General features: G+C 36.9%; 3 protein-coding genes across 6 annotated transcripts; 2 read left to right on the forward strand and 1 right to left on the reverse strand.

The window, feature by feature from the left end:
• Window positions 1-342: 342 nt before the first annotated feature.
• Window positions 343-1,886, forward strand: LOC116030921 (non-classical arabinogalactan protein 30-like). The gene is made up of 2 exons (XM_031273289.1): window positions 343-852; window positions 1,234-1,886. Exons 1-2 carry the CDS (start codon window positions 351-353, stop codon window positions 1,536-1,538), a joined length of 807 nt encoding a protein of 268 aa, XP_031129149.1. The 5' UTR covers window positions 343-350; the 3' UTR covers window positions 1,539-1,886.
• Window positions 1,887-4,113: 2,227 nt separating this feature from the next.
• LOC116029147 (loricrin-like) lies at window positions 4,114-6,546 on the reverse strand. The gene is made up of 2 exons (XM_031271050.1): window positions 6,523-6,546; window positions 4,114-6,393 (listed from the first exon to the last, which is right to left on the reverse strand). The coding sequence occupies exons 1-2, from the start codon at window positions 6,544-6,546 to the stop codon at window positions 4,114-4,116; spliced, it is 2,304 nt and encodes a 767-aa protein (XP_031126910.1).
• A 5,784-nt stretch (window positions 6,547-12,330) lies between these two features.
• LOC116030274 (VQ motif-containing protein 4-like) lies at window positions 12,331-15,707 on the forward strand. Of its 4 annotated transcripts, none has more exons than XM_031272470.1 (3): window positions 12,331-12,492; window positions 12,573-13,367; window positions 15,004-15,707. In XM_031272470.1, exons 2-3 carry the CDS (start codon window positions 12,641-12,643, stop codon window positions 15,027-15,029), a joined length of 753 nt encoding a protein of 250 aa, XP_031128330.1. In that variant the 5' UTR covers window positions 12,331-12,492; window positions 12,573-12,640; the 3' UTR covers window positions 15,030-15,707. The 4 variants fall into 4 exon arrangements, with proteins under 4 accessions (XP_031128330.1, XP_031128329.1, XP_031128333.1 ...); XM_031272469.1 differs by having other exon boundaries at window positions 12,331-12,484; XM_031272473.1 differs by lacking the exon at window positions 12,331-12,492 and having other exon boundaries at window positions 12,505-13,367; window positions 15,007-15,707.
• The last annotated feature ends 957 nt before the right edge of the window (window positions 15,708-16,664 follow it).

A 16,664-nucleotide genomic window follows, 5' to 3' on the forward strand; every position in this document is an offset into this window, starting at 1 on the left:
TATGATGGCGATGGTGGCTTGGAAGACACTCTTCATTCCATCCAGAAATCCAGACTGTCTCTTTCAATTTCTGCAGGTTTTTGTTTTAATTATATTGAAGAGGATTAGGTTGAAGTGAGGGAGGAAGCTAAATACTATATATAATTACTAGCCTAGCTAGCTAGATGTAGCTTGTAAAATGTGCATGCAGAATAAGAAAATATGAAGCTGCTTAATTGCATCTCTGATCTGCATGTGAGTTTCCTTCTAGTGTGCCACATCTAATGGCTCCCCTCCATTCTTCAAACTACTATAAATACCTTCCCTTTCTAGGGTTTTGGATGATAAAGTAGCCTATCTAGCTAGGAAATATGGAAAGTAAGGGCGCCCTTCTACTCTTACTACACATCTCTTTTGTTGTGCTTATTGCCTCATCGTTTACAGTGCTTGCCCTAAACGATGACATTCTAAGCACTAACAACATTGCACAACCGCCTCATCACACCTCATTGCCTCCCGCTCCCTCGCCTAAACCGCCGCACAAGCACCGGAACCACCACCACAAACACCCTCTTGCGCCTGCCCCCTCACCACTTCCTCCAAAGCCTCCCACCCACCCCTCACCGCCCCCGCCGCCTCCAAAGGCACCCACTCACCCCTCACCGCCCCCTCCTCCAAAGGCTCCGGCTCACCCATCACCGCCTCCTCCCAAGGCTCACACTCCCCCTCCACCCAGCTTCCACCACTCACCACCGCCACCGCCATCTCCCACAGTTCCAAAGAAAAAACCCATAGCTGTCCGTGGGCTTGTTTACTGCAAATATTGCAAGTATAGGGGCATTGATAACCTCTACAAATCTACACCTATCAAAGGTTAGTTAATCCCACTTTTTTTTTTTTGTTACTAATGGAAACGTCCAGCCATTAACTGAGCGTATGCATCGAGTAGCTAGCCTTATAACTCTAGTCAACAAACGAACAGTAAATAAGTTTTAGTTGTCCATAGAGAACCAAGAAAGCGGATAAACAGCTCCAGTGGAGTTAGAGTCAGACTTGTAACATTTTGGTTATCAAGTCAACTGTCTGACTAACTAGATTAGGGTTAATCTCACATTCTTGATTTTAAGCTTCTCAAAAAAAATTATACTTTTACATAAGATTGGTAGTATCTGCATCTTGCGAGATTAGACTGTATATATAGTTCATATATAGTAATGTGTTCATTAATGAATACTTTGAAATGTTATACAACAGGAGCTGTAGTGAAACTAGCATGCAACAACACAAAGTACCATCTATCTGAGACCACAACCACGGACAAGAATGGGTTCTTCTTGTTCTACATGCCAAAGATAGTGAGCAGCGCAGGCTACAGAAAGTGCAAGGTGTATTTGGTCAAATCTCCCTTGACCCAATGCAGTGTGAAGACCAACTACAAACTTGGCAAAGCCGGAGCTCCGTTGATCCCCACTCCACTGAAAAAACCAGCGCCGTATAACCTCTACACCGTCGGCCCTTTCGCATTCGAACCTTCCAAGAAGGTTCCTTGCCCACGTTAATGAGACTCATGCATGCATGCATGTTATGTTGTAGCGTTGTTCTAATTTCTGAGGAGTAATCTTTTTTTTTTTTTTTTGTTTATTTTGGGTTGATGGTGTCATAGTGTGAAAGAACTTGCGTTGTAGACTTGTTGTAATGATGTAGTGTCTCTACGAATAAAGAAGTTAGATTAATAAATGAATAAATATGGGCTTCGGAGGGAGAGTCCAGTTGGTCGATCTGTATTAAACCAGGTCCAATGATTTGCAAGTTGTTATGCCTGGATGATAGATCCGGACATCCGGTCTACTTTGCAATGTGGACCTAAGTCCAGTGTACAATTTTAAAATTCAATGTTCATAATTTTAGAATTTGATGTTCACAATTTTAGAATTATATATTCACACTTTTAGATCTCAATATACAAAATTATATTACACAATATTTACAATTTTTGAACTCTATATTCACAATTTTGTTATATAAATTTAAAAATTGTGTTATATTATTATTTTTTTCAGAAAATTTGTGTTATACTTGAATATAGGATTCTAAAATTGTAAACATAGATTTCTGTAATTGTGAATATAGAGTTCAAAAATTGTAGTTAAAAAAACTGGTTTGTTTGAAGGTTATTATAACGTTTTTATTGGCCCTTAAAGAATAATTATGGAGATTTATGCAGATATGCTTTCATTATATTATTTATTTGTCTATAATTACTACCTAGCAATAATTCTTTAACGGCTAATTTAGTAATAATAATTATTCTTTCGATGATGAGTTTTGACTAGGATAATCTTATGAATTGAATTATTAATTTACATCATTGTTGTCTATTGAATGGTTAGTCCTATACCATCACAATCTATATTCGAGAACTAAATTGTTTGAAGGAACGGATCTTGATATACAATTTGATGGATTTAATTAATATTCGTGGTGGAATAATAACAAAGTAATGAGATAAATGTATGTCATGGGAACAAAATAAAATTGGTAGTAATGTTGTAGGATAATTATATTACAAGGATTGCAATGCTATTACCATTGTTGTTTAGACAAAGTGAAGATGAAGATGTGCCACTGTTTTTACATCTTTGCCCCTCAGCTCATTGAATTGCTTTACTTATCGGAAGATAAATGGCCGGTGGACGAAGACGCCGGCGTATATGTGTTGTTTTAAAGGAAATATTATTTCCAAAAGATCCCACCAAAAAAAAAAAATTATTTCCAAAAGATGAATAGTTCTTAGAAGGCGTTTGGTAGCAAAAAAACATTGATTTTTTAAATTGAATTGGGATTAGGTCAAATAAACCCTTGATCTATTCATGAAAATGTAATTAAAGTTTAAGTGCCTAACTGGTGTTTTTCTAGTTCGAGGGGTTAGTTGCACTTTCATGAATAGTTCAAGGACTTATTTAACTCTTATCCAAATTGAATTTAGAGGTGCAAAAATCATTCTTAAATTTGGTGAAGCCTTTAACTTGGGAAAGTTCGGGTCAACTAGGAATCAAATTCCTTAAAATCAAGACAAATAAGCCCGACCTATGGAGATATGATTCTTTTTTCATGGTAACTAAGAAAGCATAAAACTTATTTAGTTACATATTAACATTTTTGGTGTCATGTTAAAAATAAAACTTTATATATATATATATATATGTGTGTGTGTCCACGCATATTTATTTACAACTTTCAACAATTATTTTATCCAAGAATTGAAATGATGGGAAATAAACAAGCGGCCTTAAAAATGATTTTTTTTTCCAATCCTAATGTAGCTTCTATTAATCCGGTGCTTATGAATTAGCAGACCCACAACTAATTACTCGTAAAAAAAATGATTTAGTTGTCCAATAAGATAATACCGGTACCAAATCAAAGGAAACAAGTAGTCACTACTATACCACACAGAAAAGATAAATCACATATGTGAGAATCATGTAGGCCAGTTGCTACTAATTTTTCATAATATTTATCAAATGATCAAATAATAGTTTACCCAAGGACAAAAAGTGAAAATGCAAGCGTTTAACAAAGAAAAGTGAACAGACGGTGTAATGAATCTAATTCAGAAGTATTAAAAAATGAAGAAATATATACTTCAATTGCATCAATTTAAATTCCCCCTGGAAAGTGAGGAAACAAACCTCCCGAACATAGACAACGTCGTTGCAAACCTTATACGTATGGTAGAGGCATTGCATTAATTTCCGAAAAACAGCATAGACGACATTGCATTGCATGTTTAGTTTCCTTGTAGAGTCTCACCTACAGCTAAAGGCTCCTATCACACCTACCTATCTTAATACATACTACTATACTACTAGTGTTCCAAATTGTTTATCCTTTCCCAAACATTACTTCTAACAAACCTCATTTATAGAGAAGGACATACCTGTAAACAACTATCATCGTTTGTAGTAATACGAGTAGAATTTCTGCACGTATCTTTGGAACCACATGTGACCCAAACAGATTTTTTATTTTTTTATTTGTTCACGTGGAGATATCAGGTTGGATTCGTAATAAAGCTTGCATGGAACGTTGGTTATTATGGAGTGCTATAAATACTGGGTTTGCATGCAGAGTTTATGTAAGTGAGTGAAGTGAAGAAGATAAGGTGGGTAGGCAAACAAAGATGGGTATTTTCCAGGGAACAAAGGGTTTTCTGGTGTTGGCTAACCTTTGGGTTATTGTGCTTGTTGGATCTTCATTTTTAGTGGTAACCGGGGAGAATGGTGAGAGTGTAATTGGAATGCAACACAATAGTGTAGTAGATGTTTCCGTAGGGAAGCCTAAACCTCCTCCACCCCCTCCTGCTCTCAAGGTATCGGCCCTAGGGTCGGATCCACTACCACCTCCTCCACATAAGCCAGCCGCAGCAAAACCACCTCCTCCACCCAAAGCGGCCGGAGCCAAACCGCCCCCTCCTCCACCGAAGGCAGCCGGAGCCAAACCACCACCTCCTCCCAAGGCAGAGGCAGCCAAACCACCCCCTCCACTGAAGGTAGGCGCAGCAAAACCACCTCCTCCACCTAAGGCAGCTGCAGCCAAACCACCTCCTCCTCCGAAGGTCTCATTGGCCGCAGCCAAACCACCGCCTCCACCTAAGGCAGCCGCAGCAAAACCACCTCCTCCACCGAAGGCAGCAGCAGCAAAACCACCCCCTCCACCGAAGGCAGCCGCAGCAAAACCACCTCCTCCACCGAAGGCAGCTGCAGAAAAACCACCCCCTCCACTGAAGGTAGGCGCAGCAAAACCACCTCCTCCACCGAAGGCAGCTGCAGAAAAACCACCCCCTCCACTGAAGGTAGGCGCAGCAAAACCACCTCCTCCACCGAAGGCAGCTGCAGAAAAACCACCCCCTCCACTGAAGGTAGGCGCAGCAAAACCACCTCCTCCACCGAAGGCAGCTGCAGAAAAACCACCCCCTCCACTGAAGGTAGGCGCAGCAAAACCACCTCCTCCACCGAAGGCAGCTGCAGAAAAACCACCCCCTCCACTGAAGGTAGGCGCAGCAAAACCACCTCCTCCACCGAAGGCAGCTGCAGAAAAACCACCCCCTCCACTGAAGGTAGGCGCAGCAAAACCACCTCCTCCACCGAAGGCAGCTGCAGAAAAACCACCCCCTCCACTGAAGGTAGGCGCAGCAAAACCACCTCCTCCACCGAAGGCAGCTGCAGAAAAACCACCCCCTCCACTGAAGGTAGGCGCAGCAAAACCACCTCCTCCACCGAAGGCAGCTGCAGAAAAACCACCCCCTCCACTGAAGGTAGGCGCAGCAAAACCACCTCCTCCACCGAAGGCAGCTGCAGAAAAACCACCCCCTCCACTGAAGGTAGGCGCAGCAAAACCACCTCCTCCACCGAAGGCAGCTGCAGAAAAACCACCCCCTCCACTGAAGGTAGGCGCAGCAAAACCACCTCCTCCACCGAAGGCAGCTGCAGAAAAACCACCCCCTCCACTGAAGGTAGGCGCAGCAAAACCACCTCCTCCACCGAAGGCAGCTGCAGAAAAACCACCCCCTCCACTGAAGGTAGGCGCAGCAAAACCACCTCCTCCACCGAAGGCAGCTGCAGAAAAACCACCCCCTCCACTGAAGGTAGGCGCAGCAAAACCACCTCCTCCACCGAAGGCAGCTGCAGAAAAACCACCCCCTCCACTGAAGGTAGGCGCAGCAAAACCACCTCCTCCACCGAAGGCAGCTGCAGAAAAACCACCCCCTCCACTGAAGGTAGGCGCAGCAAAACCACCTCCTCCACCGAAGGCAGCTGCAGAAAAACCACCCCCTCCACTGAAGGTAGGCGCAGCAAAACCACCTCCTCCACCGAAGGCAGCTGCAGAAAAACCACCCCCTCCACTGAAGGTAGGCGCAGCAAAACCACCTCCTCCACCGAAGGCAGCTGCAGAAAAACCACCCCCTCCACTGAAGGTAGGCGCAGCAAAACCACCTCCTCCACCGAAGGCAGCTGCAGAAAAACCACCCCCTCCACTGAAGGTAGGCGCAGCAAAACCACCTCCTCCACCGAAGGCAGCTGCAGAAAAACCACCCCCTCCACTGAAGGTAGGCGCAGCAAAACCACCTCCTCCACCGAAGGCAGCTGCAGAAAAACCACCCCCTCCACTGAAGGTAGGCGCAGCAAAACCACCTCCTCCACCGAAGGCAGCTGCAGAAAAACCACCCCCTCCACTGAAGGTAGGCGCAGCAAAACCACCTCCTCCACCGAAGGCAGCCGCAGCAAAACCACCCCCTCCACCGAAGGCAGCCGCAGCGAAACCACCCCCTCCACCGAAGGCAGCTGCAGAAAAACCACCCCCTCCACCCAAGGCCGCCGCAGCCAAACCGCCCCCTCCACCCAAGGCTTCAAACTTGTTTTAAACAAAGTTATTCTAAATTCTTACAAGTATTGTGCATGCATGGATCAATATTCTAAGTTCTTACGAGTAGATTTAATGCATGCATCGTATTGATGGTGTCATAGTATTGGAAGAAGCTACCTGTACTGATGATGTAATATCCATTGTTGTCTCTACGAATAAAGAAAATAGTCAAATAAATGAATCAATATGGACGTGTTATTTATTTTTGTTTTCTTGTATCGGCCCACCAACATGGGTTTCAGAGATTGGAGTCCGAGAAATTAAATTGGTCTTTATTTAAAATCTCAATAACCTGGCCCAAACCGATCTAGATGTTTCTTCTTCGTTTTCTTTTTTAATTTAAATATTTAAAGAATCTTATTATTTCAAAATCAATTTATTTCACATTATTCAATACACACTCTTAATTAATGACTGCTAATTTAATTTGTCACCTAAAAAAATATCAGAATAATCAAATAAACATTGTTCAATCAATAACAAGTCTAGCTCACCTACGAAAATCAAATTAAAAAATAGATTGTAAATTATCGTATACTTACTTTTATCTTGATTTAATTAAATAAAGTATTTTAAAATTTACAAAATTGTGTGTGTATTTAGGCATTATTTCAATCAAGTAATGGTAATGTTTTGTTTTTTTTTTTTTTTTAAATACCATCAACCGTATTACAGTGTTTATAAACTGGTAATGTTTATATATACATTAATTAATAATCTCGATCATCCCCAACCCTCACTGGCGATATGATGTCCGCCGCCTTCGCGGCTGCCACCACCACTACCGTCCACCATCTCCACTAGACAAATTGCTGTTTTTTGTTTGGCTAAAGAAAGAGACGCAATCCTTCCCACTAGCTGTTGTATATGTTGTGTGCATCTTTTACTTTTTGTGTTTTGGAGATGGAATCAATTAAGAGTGTGTAATTGCATATATGGGTTTAACACTTGCGCCTAATCCTTTGACGAGACGACTACTCATATCATCACTTTATAAAAAAGGTTCTTAATTATGCTCCTAACTATTTGCTTTTCTCTGACACACTATAATTAGCTGTCTTTGATCAAAGAATAAATAACTTAAGGGTTTATGAATTAAAACCTCAATCAGTAGAAGTATTTAGTCAATATATTATAAATGTATATATAATGTTCTATTTGTAATTTCAATTTTTATTAAAACCTTACAACGCAAGTTTGCTCACCGCAAGTAGTAGTATATAATGCACTTAAATACAGGATTAATGAATATTAAATCCCTTTTATCTTCGTTTTTTTAATACTATTGACTCTATTACAGAGTGTAGTATTAATATACTTTTTTAATCAGTTGTAGTCCAAAGAGTCATAGAGGTACCAATTGAGCACAAGGTTTCGCCGTTTTGCTATGTACCAAGTTGAATGAATATTAATCCATTATTCCATTTTATCTTCGTTAATCAAGTTTGAAATGAATATATTACTGTAGTTGCACGGCCATGTAATGTTTTCCTTTTCCGACAAATATTCTTATTTTTCAAGCCACTTATGTTCTGAGATATCTCATGATATTTTTGGGATTTGATTGCTAGATGACACCAAATCCGATGTTACCATCATTTTTCTTTTTGTTATTTAGAATAATGAAGAAAATACTTTTTCTCTCTCTGTATTATATATATACAATTACTAAAATGTAACTTTCAGATGAAATCAGCAGAAGAGAAATAAGGTTAATCAAGTCAACCGCATGCTAATAGTAGCACCAATAATTAAAAGGTGGTGGTCCATTCATGTTCAATGCTATATACTATATAATATAAGTGTTCCTTTTTGGCATTGATATAATTTTTCTAGTTAATGAATAAGAATTTGATTCACTTGGCTTGTTCAGTCAATTTCTAGTTTTAGTGTCAGTGCATCTTCAATTCCAATTAAAAAAATCCAAATCCTATATGTCTATCTATTCTGCAAATGTTTTTTCAGGATTAATGCCACATTATATAATAATCTCCATTTTGAAACTCTAACTCAAAAACAAAATGCAAGTATATAATAATTAATTTAAAATGTAATGTAAGTATGCAACATTTCTTTTATATCTAAAATATTAAAAATAAAATAAGAGAATCAAATACATTTAATTCTCAAATAAATTTATGTGAAACCACACATTTATTAATTTATATCTTATAATATAGAATTCAAAATCTAGCCCACAATACCAAGAGAATACTGCATATTAGTATATTACTTTGGTATTAATCATAATTTAGGTCGTTAATCTAGGTAGAAGTGTCAATGCGGATCGGTCCGTTCCACATCGGACTTTTTCGTAGGCCAACCCACGGACTAGAATTATGCAATCATAACTCGCTTCATGCGGATCCATGGGCCTTTCGAGCTAGTTCGCGGGCCTAACTTCAAAACAAAAATATTATATTATTATTCTATATTCTACACGGGCTAAACCGCGAGGCTCGCAGTTTTGCAGGCCAAAAATTTTAGACCCTAACCGGTCCTATCATGGAGCAATTTAGGACTGACCCGTGAATTTCGACCCACATTAATACTCCTAAATTTATGAATGCTTGAAAGCATATATAAATATGAATAAAATATTTGGATGATGAGTTGGATTTTTTTTTTTTTTTTTGCATTATATATCAAAATAGTTATATGTTAGCATATGTTTCAAGGAATTACTAATAAATGGTTGAGTCACACTATCGCTGTTGAGGTTCAAATATTGATCTCTTATGCCAAATACTACATATATTGAATTAATAAGTTAAGTCCATGCGGAAAAATTAGGTTCCACATCTAACTTAGTAACACTATTGTTTGAAATTTATATATTAGCAATTATTTTCGTTTACGTAATCAAATATATGTATGAAAATTATTAACTTTTTTCAAAATTTTCTACTATCCATCAAAGGTGGCTGAAAATTTTGAAAAACTTAGAAAGAATTTAGAGTGTATTTGGTTTTAAAAATTAAAAATATTTAAAAAGTTTTACTTCTTGTACATAGTGAAGAAAGAGGAGGATAGAATCATAGAAGGAAATATTATTAAAAAATAAGAAAAAAAGAAGAAGAGGAGGCTGAGGTGATGGAGCCTGGAGGTCATTGGTTTTGTTGGATTTTTATTTTTAATTTTTTTGGGTTTCTAGTTTCTACGAGAAACCCAAGTTAAGTTTTTGCCTTCCAGTATAGCATAAAGTTATATATATATATATATATATATATATATATATATATATATATAATATATATATATATATATATATATATATATATATATCATGGTAAAATTTGATTTTTTTCCTCTTATTTGTCATTTTCTTCATTAATGAAATATGGTAAAATCATCCAAAACATTCATATAAATAACATGTCATCATTTTTTATTATTTTATTTTTCCATGTCAACAAATTAGATGGGTTACTTGTTAGAAATATGCTAAAAATGCTAGATGAAAAATAATTAGGAGTATAATGACTTAGATGGACCATATTTTAGTTCATGGTGCTGGATGAACAATCAGTGTTAGTACATGGGTCTATTTGACCCTTTTGCCATGATTTAATGAATAGGTTGCATCACCATTAAACGTATGGAATACAAGAATGATTAAATTAATTAGTAATATGCAAGATTTAAATTAACATTTAGCAATATATATTAATTAATTCATTAATCCCCTATTGTTTTCGCATTTAACATAAATTTAATTAATTGGTAACATCAAGAGCTGGGACCAGGGTGGTATAGTATGATAATAACAGGTAAGACTTTTGGATTGTTTTATACGACCAATTATATCAGTCATGAGGGCCTATGTTGTATCATGAATTCATGTACATCAAAATAATATTGTATATATGTACATAAAAATAATATTGCATGCACATAAAATAATACTATATGTACATATTTTTTGATGAATTATATTGACAGTAGTGATTTCTAATCGTGACTTTATTAATTTACAATAGTAGTTTTATAAATATGCAACAATGATTCTATAAACCTACAATAGTGAATTTATGTATTTACGGTATTGAACTTATGTGCTTATAGTAAGGACGGTATGACCCAACAGTAATGTAAGTATTATTACAATTTTATTTTTTAAAACAATTTTAAAAAGCCATCAATATACGTGTTATTTTAAATATTTCGAATTAAGTTTTTTAATCATATCTTTTTAAAGAGAAAAATATAGATGTATTGAGTATATGTATGGTAGTACATGCGCTTCATCCATGGCATAATAATTATTGATTTTACGGGTGGTTGGATTAACCAAGGAAGGAATCAACTTTTTTATTTTAATTTAAAATATATAAAAGAATATAATATAATATAATATAGTATAATATAATATAGTTTACTAATACTAAGGACTACTATCCTAACATTGTATAATCAAAGTGCCAATTGTTTGGCAGTTGTTACTTGTTAGTGCACCACTACCCTAAAGCTAAACTAAAAAGATGATACTCTCCCTTTTCTTATTTTGTGTATCAACTTAAACTAATGTGACTACACTTAACTTACTCTTTATAAACTAATTAGTTTATTTTTAATAAATACAATTTATTTATTTAAAATTTACATAAAAATATTATTGTATACAAAATTAGATATCAAAGAAATTAAAGATAAACAACAAAGAATAAATGAATTTTATCCTCAAATAATAAATATAAATGACAAATTAAACCAAAACATGCATATAAAGTTTCATTTGGGCACTAACTAATATTTAGATTTAATTTGATTACCTTTAATTTGAGCTAAATTCTAATAAGGAAAATAATTTAGGACATGTCGCAAAAATCCTATAAGTAGTAAATCCCAAAAAGGAAATAATGGGTCCTCTTAATTACCAATGTAATTAAAAGGATATGTGGATGGGGTAAATCATGAAAAATCCTTAATGGTGTATTTTTGGTAATGTGTATCTAATGATGCATTTTTTTATGTATTTTCTTACATTATTAGTACGATCATACAGACCGGACATTAATGGGCGACCGCACCTGAATCATATATGATGTAATGATGTATGGTTAAAACTAAATGCTCTTGTCATGTGAAAAAAAATATTGATCGGTAAAAATGAAAGAAAAAAAGTAAGTAATTTATCAAAACCTATTCATTGATTAAACAACATATTCTAAAGTTGGAATAATATACACACACAAATTCATGCTCAATTTAAGTGGCTGGTAAAGCTAAATCAAATTTTAAAAAGAGTGAAATAAACTCAAAAGTTGAATAAAGAGTACAATTGGTCTATATAATTAACAAAAAATAGTTAACCATTTTAAATACGTAGAAAATATAATTAAATTCAATTATACTATAATTGTCTTCGTTAGATTTCTAGACAAACATGACTCTCTCTCTCTCTTTCCCCAACCTTAATTTTCTAAAATTGGTCTTCTTACACTGAGCTTTGAGGATTTGCCTTTCAGCATACACTGAGAGAGGGGAATCCTTGCCAATATGGGCCAGATTGGAGGATGGGGAACTACAATTTTGAATTCTCCACCCACGAGTTTAGACATGCTATTTGTTGCATATGCCTTCGGCGCCAGCTCTATTAGAGTCTGGTAATTTATTTTTCCCCGTGTTGTCGGGGCAATTCCACAAAATATATATATATATAACATTTGTAGTTATAAATTTAGTTGTATTTTTGGTTCAATTTAGATGATTTATTTCACTCTTCTTTTTTTTTTTTGTTTTTTGCATACTTTGGTCTATGTTGAGTGTGAAGTGAATTACGGAGTAATAAATTATGAAACGTGGCCTGAATAAGCTTTCATTTTCAAGGGCCCTTTCAAGTCAATGGCTTGTATTGAAACTTGTTTGACAAATTCTTTGGGCTGATATAGATATTCCAATCGCCACCAATCCCCTGCTACCAGTTGTAGTTTGTTTAATCTCCACAGCCGCTAAAACCACCAACACCACCCTTTCACCGCCGCAGCCGAAAACATCGCTGGGTCACGCGCACGAGAGAGAGCGTGACAGTTCCCTCGAAAGTCCCCCCAACAAAACATTTCTTACCAAACTGAAGAAAGTAACAAAGTGATTTGATCTCTCCCTTCTCATTTGCTGTTTCTTCAAATCTCCCCGCCCTAATTTTCTCTCTTTTTTTTATATTGCAGAATCCATTTGCTTTCTCTCTCTAGAAACAAGTCTCAAAGTTTTCTCTCTCTAGAAATAGTTTTCAGCAATGGAGAGACCTCAAGAGAACCATAGCGCAATTCTAGTTTCTTCCCCTGATAACCGTAGCGCCAATAGTTCGAGCAGCACCGTGAGCGGCAATGGCCCGGCGATTCTATCGCCGCCGGCGGCGGCGGCGGTTCAGCAGCCACCTCAAGCGGCGCCGGTATTGCCCGTGACCAGATCCGAACCGAATAATCTGTACCCGACTACCTTCGTCCAAGCTGACACCTCCTCCTTCAAGCAAGTAGTCCAAATGCTCACCGGGCTCTCCGAGACTGCTAAGCAGGCGGCTTTGACTAAGCCCGAACCCGCCCGGAACCCGATCCCGCCCATCAAAACCGGGCCGAGGAAGGAGAAATCCGCTTCCAAGCTGTATGAGAGGAGAAACAGTCTGAAGAATTTCAAAATCAGCCCGTTGGGTGCCGGATTAGCGAACAAACCTGGGTTTGGAGGCGGGTTCTCGGGTTCGCCCCGATTCGGAACGCCGGAGATTCTGTCGCCGAGCATACTCGATTTTCCTTCGCTGGTGCTGAGCCCGGTAACTCCACTGATACCCGACCCGTTTAACAGGTCCCCGCACAGCACGGTGAGCGCTGACAATTTGAACATGGAAGCTGAAGAGAAGGCAATAGCAAAAAAGGGGTTTTATTTGCACCCGTCCCCGGCGAACACTCCGAGGGATGCGGAGCCCCGACTCCTGCCTTTATTTCCGGTCACCTCACCTAGAGTCTCAGGTTCTGCCAATTCTATTTCTTAAGCGAGTCTTTTGTTGTCTTTTTTTTTTTTTGGTTGAATTTTTCAGTCGAATTTCATTCGATGTATGATCTTTATATGTAAATCACATATATATGAATTGGAATTAATGAGCCAAAAATGTTGTGATATTATTTATTCCATGTATTTTTGCAATATCAATTGGGAGAAATATGGATGAAAAAAAAAAAACACAAGATCAATCTTTTCTGCAAGCGCAGATGAACTTCCATGGAAACTTCACACTGGTTTGACTGATCTTTTCCAGTTTACTTCACTGAATTTCTGTTAAAGTTGATGAATTTGCTACTGAATTCATTACTGTCTTGGTTGCTATATGTGAAGGGAATTTGGGAATTGAATTTTGAGATTAAGAATTATTTTCTTAAAGAAGTAGAGTACTTTTAGAGGTGAAGGAAGTTCACATGAGTGAACAGTGAGGAGAGGTGGTGCTATCAGTGGGATGAGGAAATGGGCCTAGCTGTCGAGGGAGGAGTAGAGGAATGGGCAAGGAATCTTGACTCTTTTGTTGTCTTTGTGAAAGGGGATGAAAAAGATGTCTAGATGAGGCAATCACTAGTGCATATGATGTTTGATTGTAAGAATCCAATGATTTTTCATTTTACTCTTGTTCTTATGTTGCTTACTGTGGAGTATTATAGTACTTGTTAATATGCCCTATTCTGCAAAAACACTGCAAATAGGCTTTTGCTGGCATAAAAATCTATTCTTGGTACTTGTTTTTGCCACTGATTGGTTTCTGCTGATATAGAAACCCAGTATTAGTACCCTTTTTGAGGGTCTTAAGTCTTAACCTCCAAAACCGGAATTTCAGTACTTGTTTGGTAGATAAGAGCTTTGAATTTTCAGGTCTTACTTGAAACTTGAAAGCCTATGGTGCCTAAGCCACGCATAGGTGCTTAGCTTTATTTTTCCATGGAGTAAAGATAGTAAGAGAAGACTAAGCCAGATGATGTCCTAAAGTTGGATTAAGTTATTCCACCACATGACTGCATGAGTTGAATGTGGGATTAGTGATCCTGCACTTTGCGCTCATCCCGAGCAAGAGATAAGGTCACGAATGAATTTGTTGTTTGTTCCATGCCTTAACTTAACTAACTAGCATAGTAACACAGGGTAGTTGTGTATAGCTTTTTCACCAGCCCTTTAGTACCGCCTTTCTCACCCCCCATACTTTTCCATGTTAGAACAAAGTCTAGACAACTATTGCAAGTTGCAGTTTCTATTAAAGCAGTGGCGTTTTATGAACGTAGACCTATCCGTTGCAATAAATTTAGTCAAATAGATGTATAAATAAATTGTAGGTACTGGGTAGGCAATGGAAAAAGGTAGACTGTTTCATCCATAAGAAATAGGAATTCTCCAAAAGTGGGTTCCATTGAAAGGCTGGGGTCCACTAGATATGAAACTTTAGACCAAAGAGAGATAAATGCAGGCCCCTTTAAGCCCTCTTGGTATGCAAGTCCAGGGAACTTTTAATGCCAGCTTTGAATTGCTGTAAGAAAATCATGCAAAGGCAGTTTCTTTCTTCTTTATCTTTTATATTTTATCTGTTGTTGTTATCTAACACACTCAACTTTCTTTTTTGACTCAAAGGAGGGGTGGGGATGCCAAATGAATAGAGACAGTGGGAGTGGGACTGGTGATGATGAAAGGCGTGGAAAAAGAAAAAGGTGTGAGTTGAAATTATGGGGTGAGGAAAGGCAAGGTAGAAGTCACGACGATTGGGTTTTACAAATCATCCTTCTCGATCACACAAGACTCTCATGCCGTACAACCAAGGGAAGTCACCTTAAGCATACCATGATCACGAGGACACATGTAGAACGAGTGTTCTTGACTCGTTCCGGTTTTTCTTAAACGTGTTTTCTGCTTTGGTCTAGCGAAGTTTTTGAAAGAACTCGAGGGTGTGTGTTAGATCGGGTGAAAATTTTTCCAGATCGGACCGTGGTCATGAACTTGGAGAGACAGGGTGTAACTGTTTGTCTTTTGCATGGTCTGAATGTGATTGTGTTTGCTTCTTTTGTTAGGATCTGTGGACTTTGTGTCCCAATGGTTGGTGAGTCATTGATGGCGAGTTTGAGTGTTACATGTGCTCTGTTTGGCCACACCATTTCACTTTTCCAATCATCGGGTGTCCATCTTCTAGATAGGGTCCTGTTTCAACTTTCTACAGTTGTGCTGCTGTAACATTCAATCCGCCATTGTTGACCATCCATCTTCTTTAATTTCTCTTCTCATCTTTGCTTCCGTTTCACACTCTTTGTGATAATTAATGCACATCTCATAAATCTCATTGATGAAATGTTTTTACCAACTACTCATTGACTTGGAAAATTTGACCTATTAAGACTCCACAGTCCGGTGATAATTATAAAGAGGTTACACTTGTCTGAGACTTGGATCTTAATTGGTAATTTAGAATAATTGCTTGTAACTTATAATAGAAATTATAATACTTATTATAGAAAATTTAATATCAATTTAAAATAAATAAATTGTTGTTTATAATAGATACTCCATATGAAATTGTGATACTATTTTGGGTAAAATGATTATTACTAATGATAAATAATTGAAATTGTGATACTTACAAAGTGTAATTCTAATGTAAATATTATAATATAGTACTTATTATAAAAAATTTAATACCAATCTATATATATTAAAACAGAAGTGTTAGCTTTCCCGCTTATTTTAGTCCAAAAATTTTAAAATCGGTCAACATAATATTATATAATAATTCCTTATAACAAACTCTAGCATTCCTTATGTATGGCTAAAATTAACAAAATATTCAAAATATGATTTCATTCCTTATTATATACGGAAATTAATGAAATATTTTATTCAATTCCATTCCTGTATAGATTCCTTATTTATGTACTACATATATTAACAAAATAGTCACACGAAAGTAATAATTATTAAACAAAATTATAGTTATTATACCATGCAATTCAACTATGGTTCAAAATATTTTAATCTTGCGTATTTTTAATATATATATATATATATATATATATATATATATATATATATATATATATATATATATATATNATCATAACCTTTATTTTTCAAATAAAATTTATACATGTGACAAATATTTTATTTTTGAATGTTTTAAAAAGAAAATATGGAGCTAGGAGCACTCTATAGGCGTAGCGTAAATGGTGTTATTGGAGAGTAACAGTGTAAGGGGTGTTCACGAAGTTCAAGGATGATAATGTAGGGACTTTGAGAATAACTATGTT

The sequence above is a fragment of the Ipomoea triloba genome, chromosome 9, assembly GCF_003576645.1.
Source record: "Ipomoea triloba cultivar NCNSP0323 chromosome 9, ASM357664v1".
In the NCBI taxonomy this organism is placed as follows: domain Eukaryota; kingdom Viridiplantae; phylum Streptophyta; class Magnoliopsida; order Solanales; family Convolvulaceae; genus Ipomoea; species Ipomoea triloba.

Bases quoted from the DNA above. Each gene is read 5' to 3' on its own strand.
- LOC116030921 (XM_031273289.1), top strand. From the start codon at position 351: ATGGAAAGTAAGGGCGCCCTTCTACTCTTACTACACATCTCTTTTGTT. The intron at 853-1,233 runs GTTAGTTAATCC...GTTATACAACAG, and splicing joins CAAATCTACACCTATCAAAG to GAGCTGTAGTGAAACTAGCA.
- LOC116030274 (XM_031272470.1), top strand. From the start codon at position 12,641: ATGGAGAGACCTCAAGAGAACCATAGCGCAATTCTAGTTTCTTCCCCT. The intron at 13,368-15,003 runs GTTCTGCCAATT...TTTGACTCAAAG, and splicing joins CACCTCACCTAGAGTCTCAG to GAGGGGTGGGGATGCCAAAT.
- LOC116029147 (XM_031271050.1), bottom strand. From the start codon at position 6,546: ATGGATATTACATCATCAGTACAG. The intron at 6,394-6,522 runs GTAGCTTCTTCC...GTTTAAAACAAG, and splicing joins ATATTACATCATCAGTACAG to TTTGAAGCCTTGGGTGGAGG.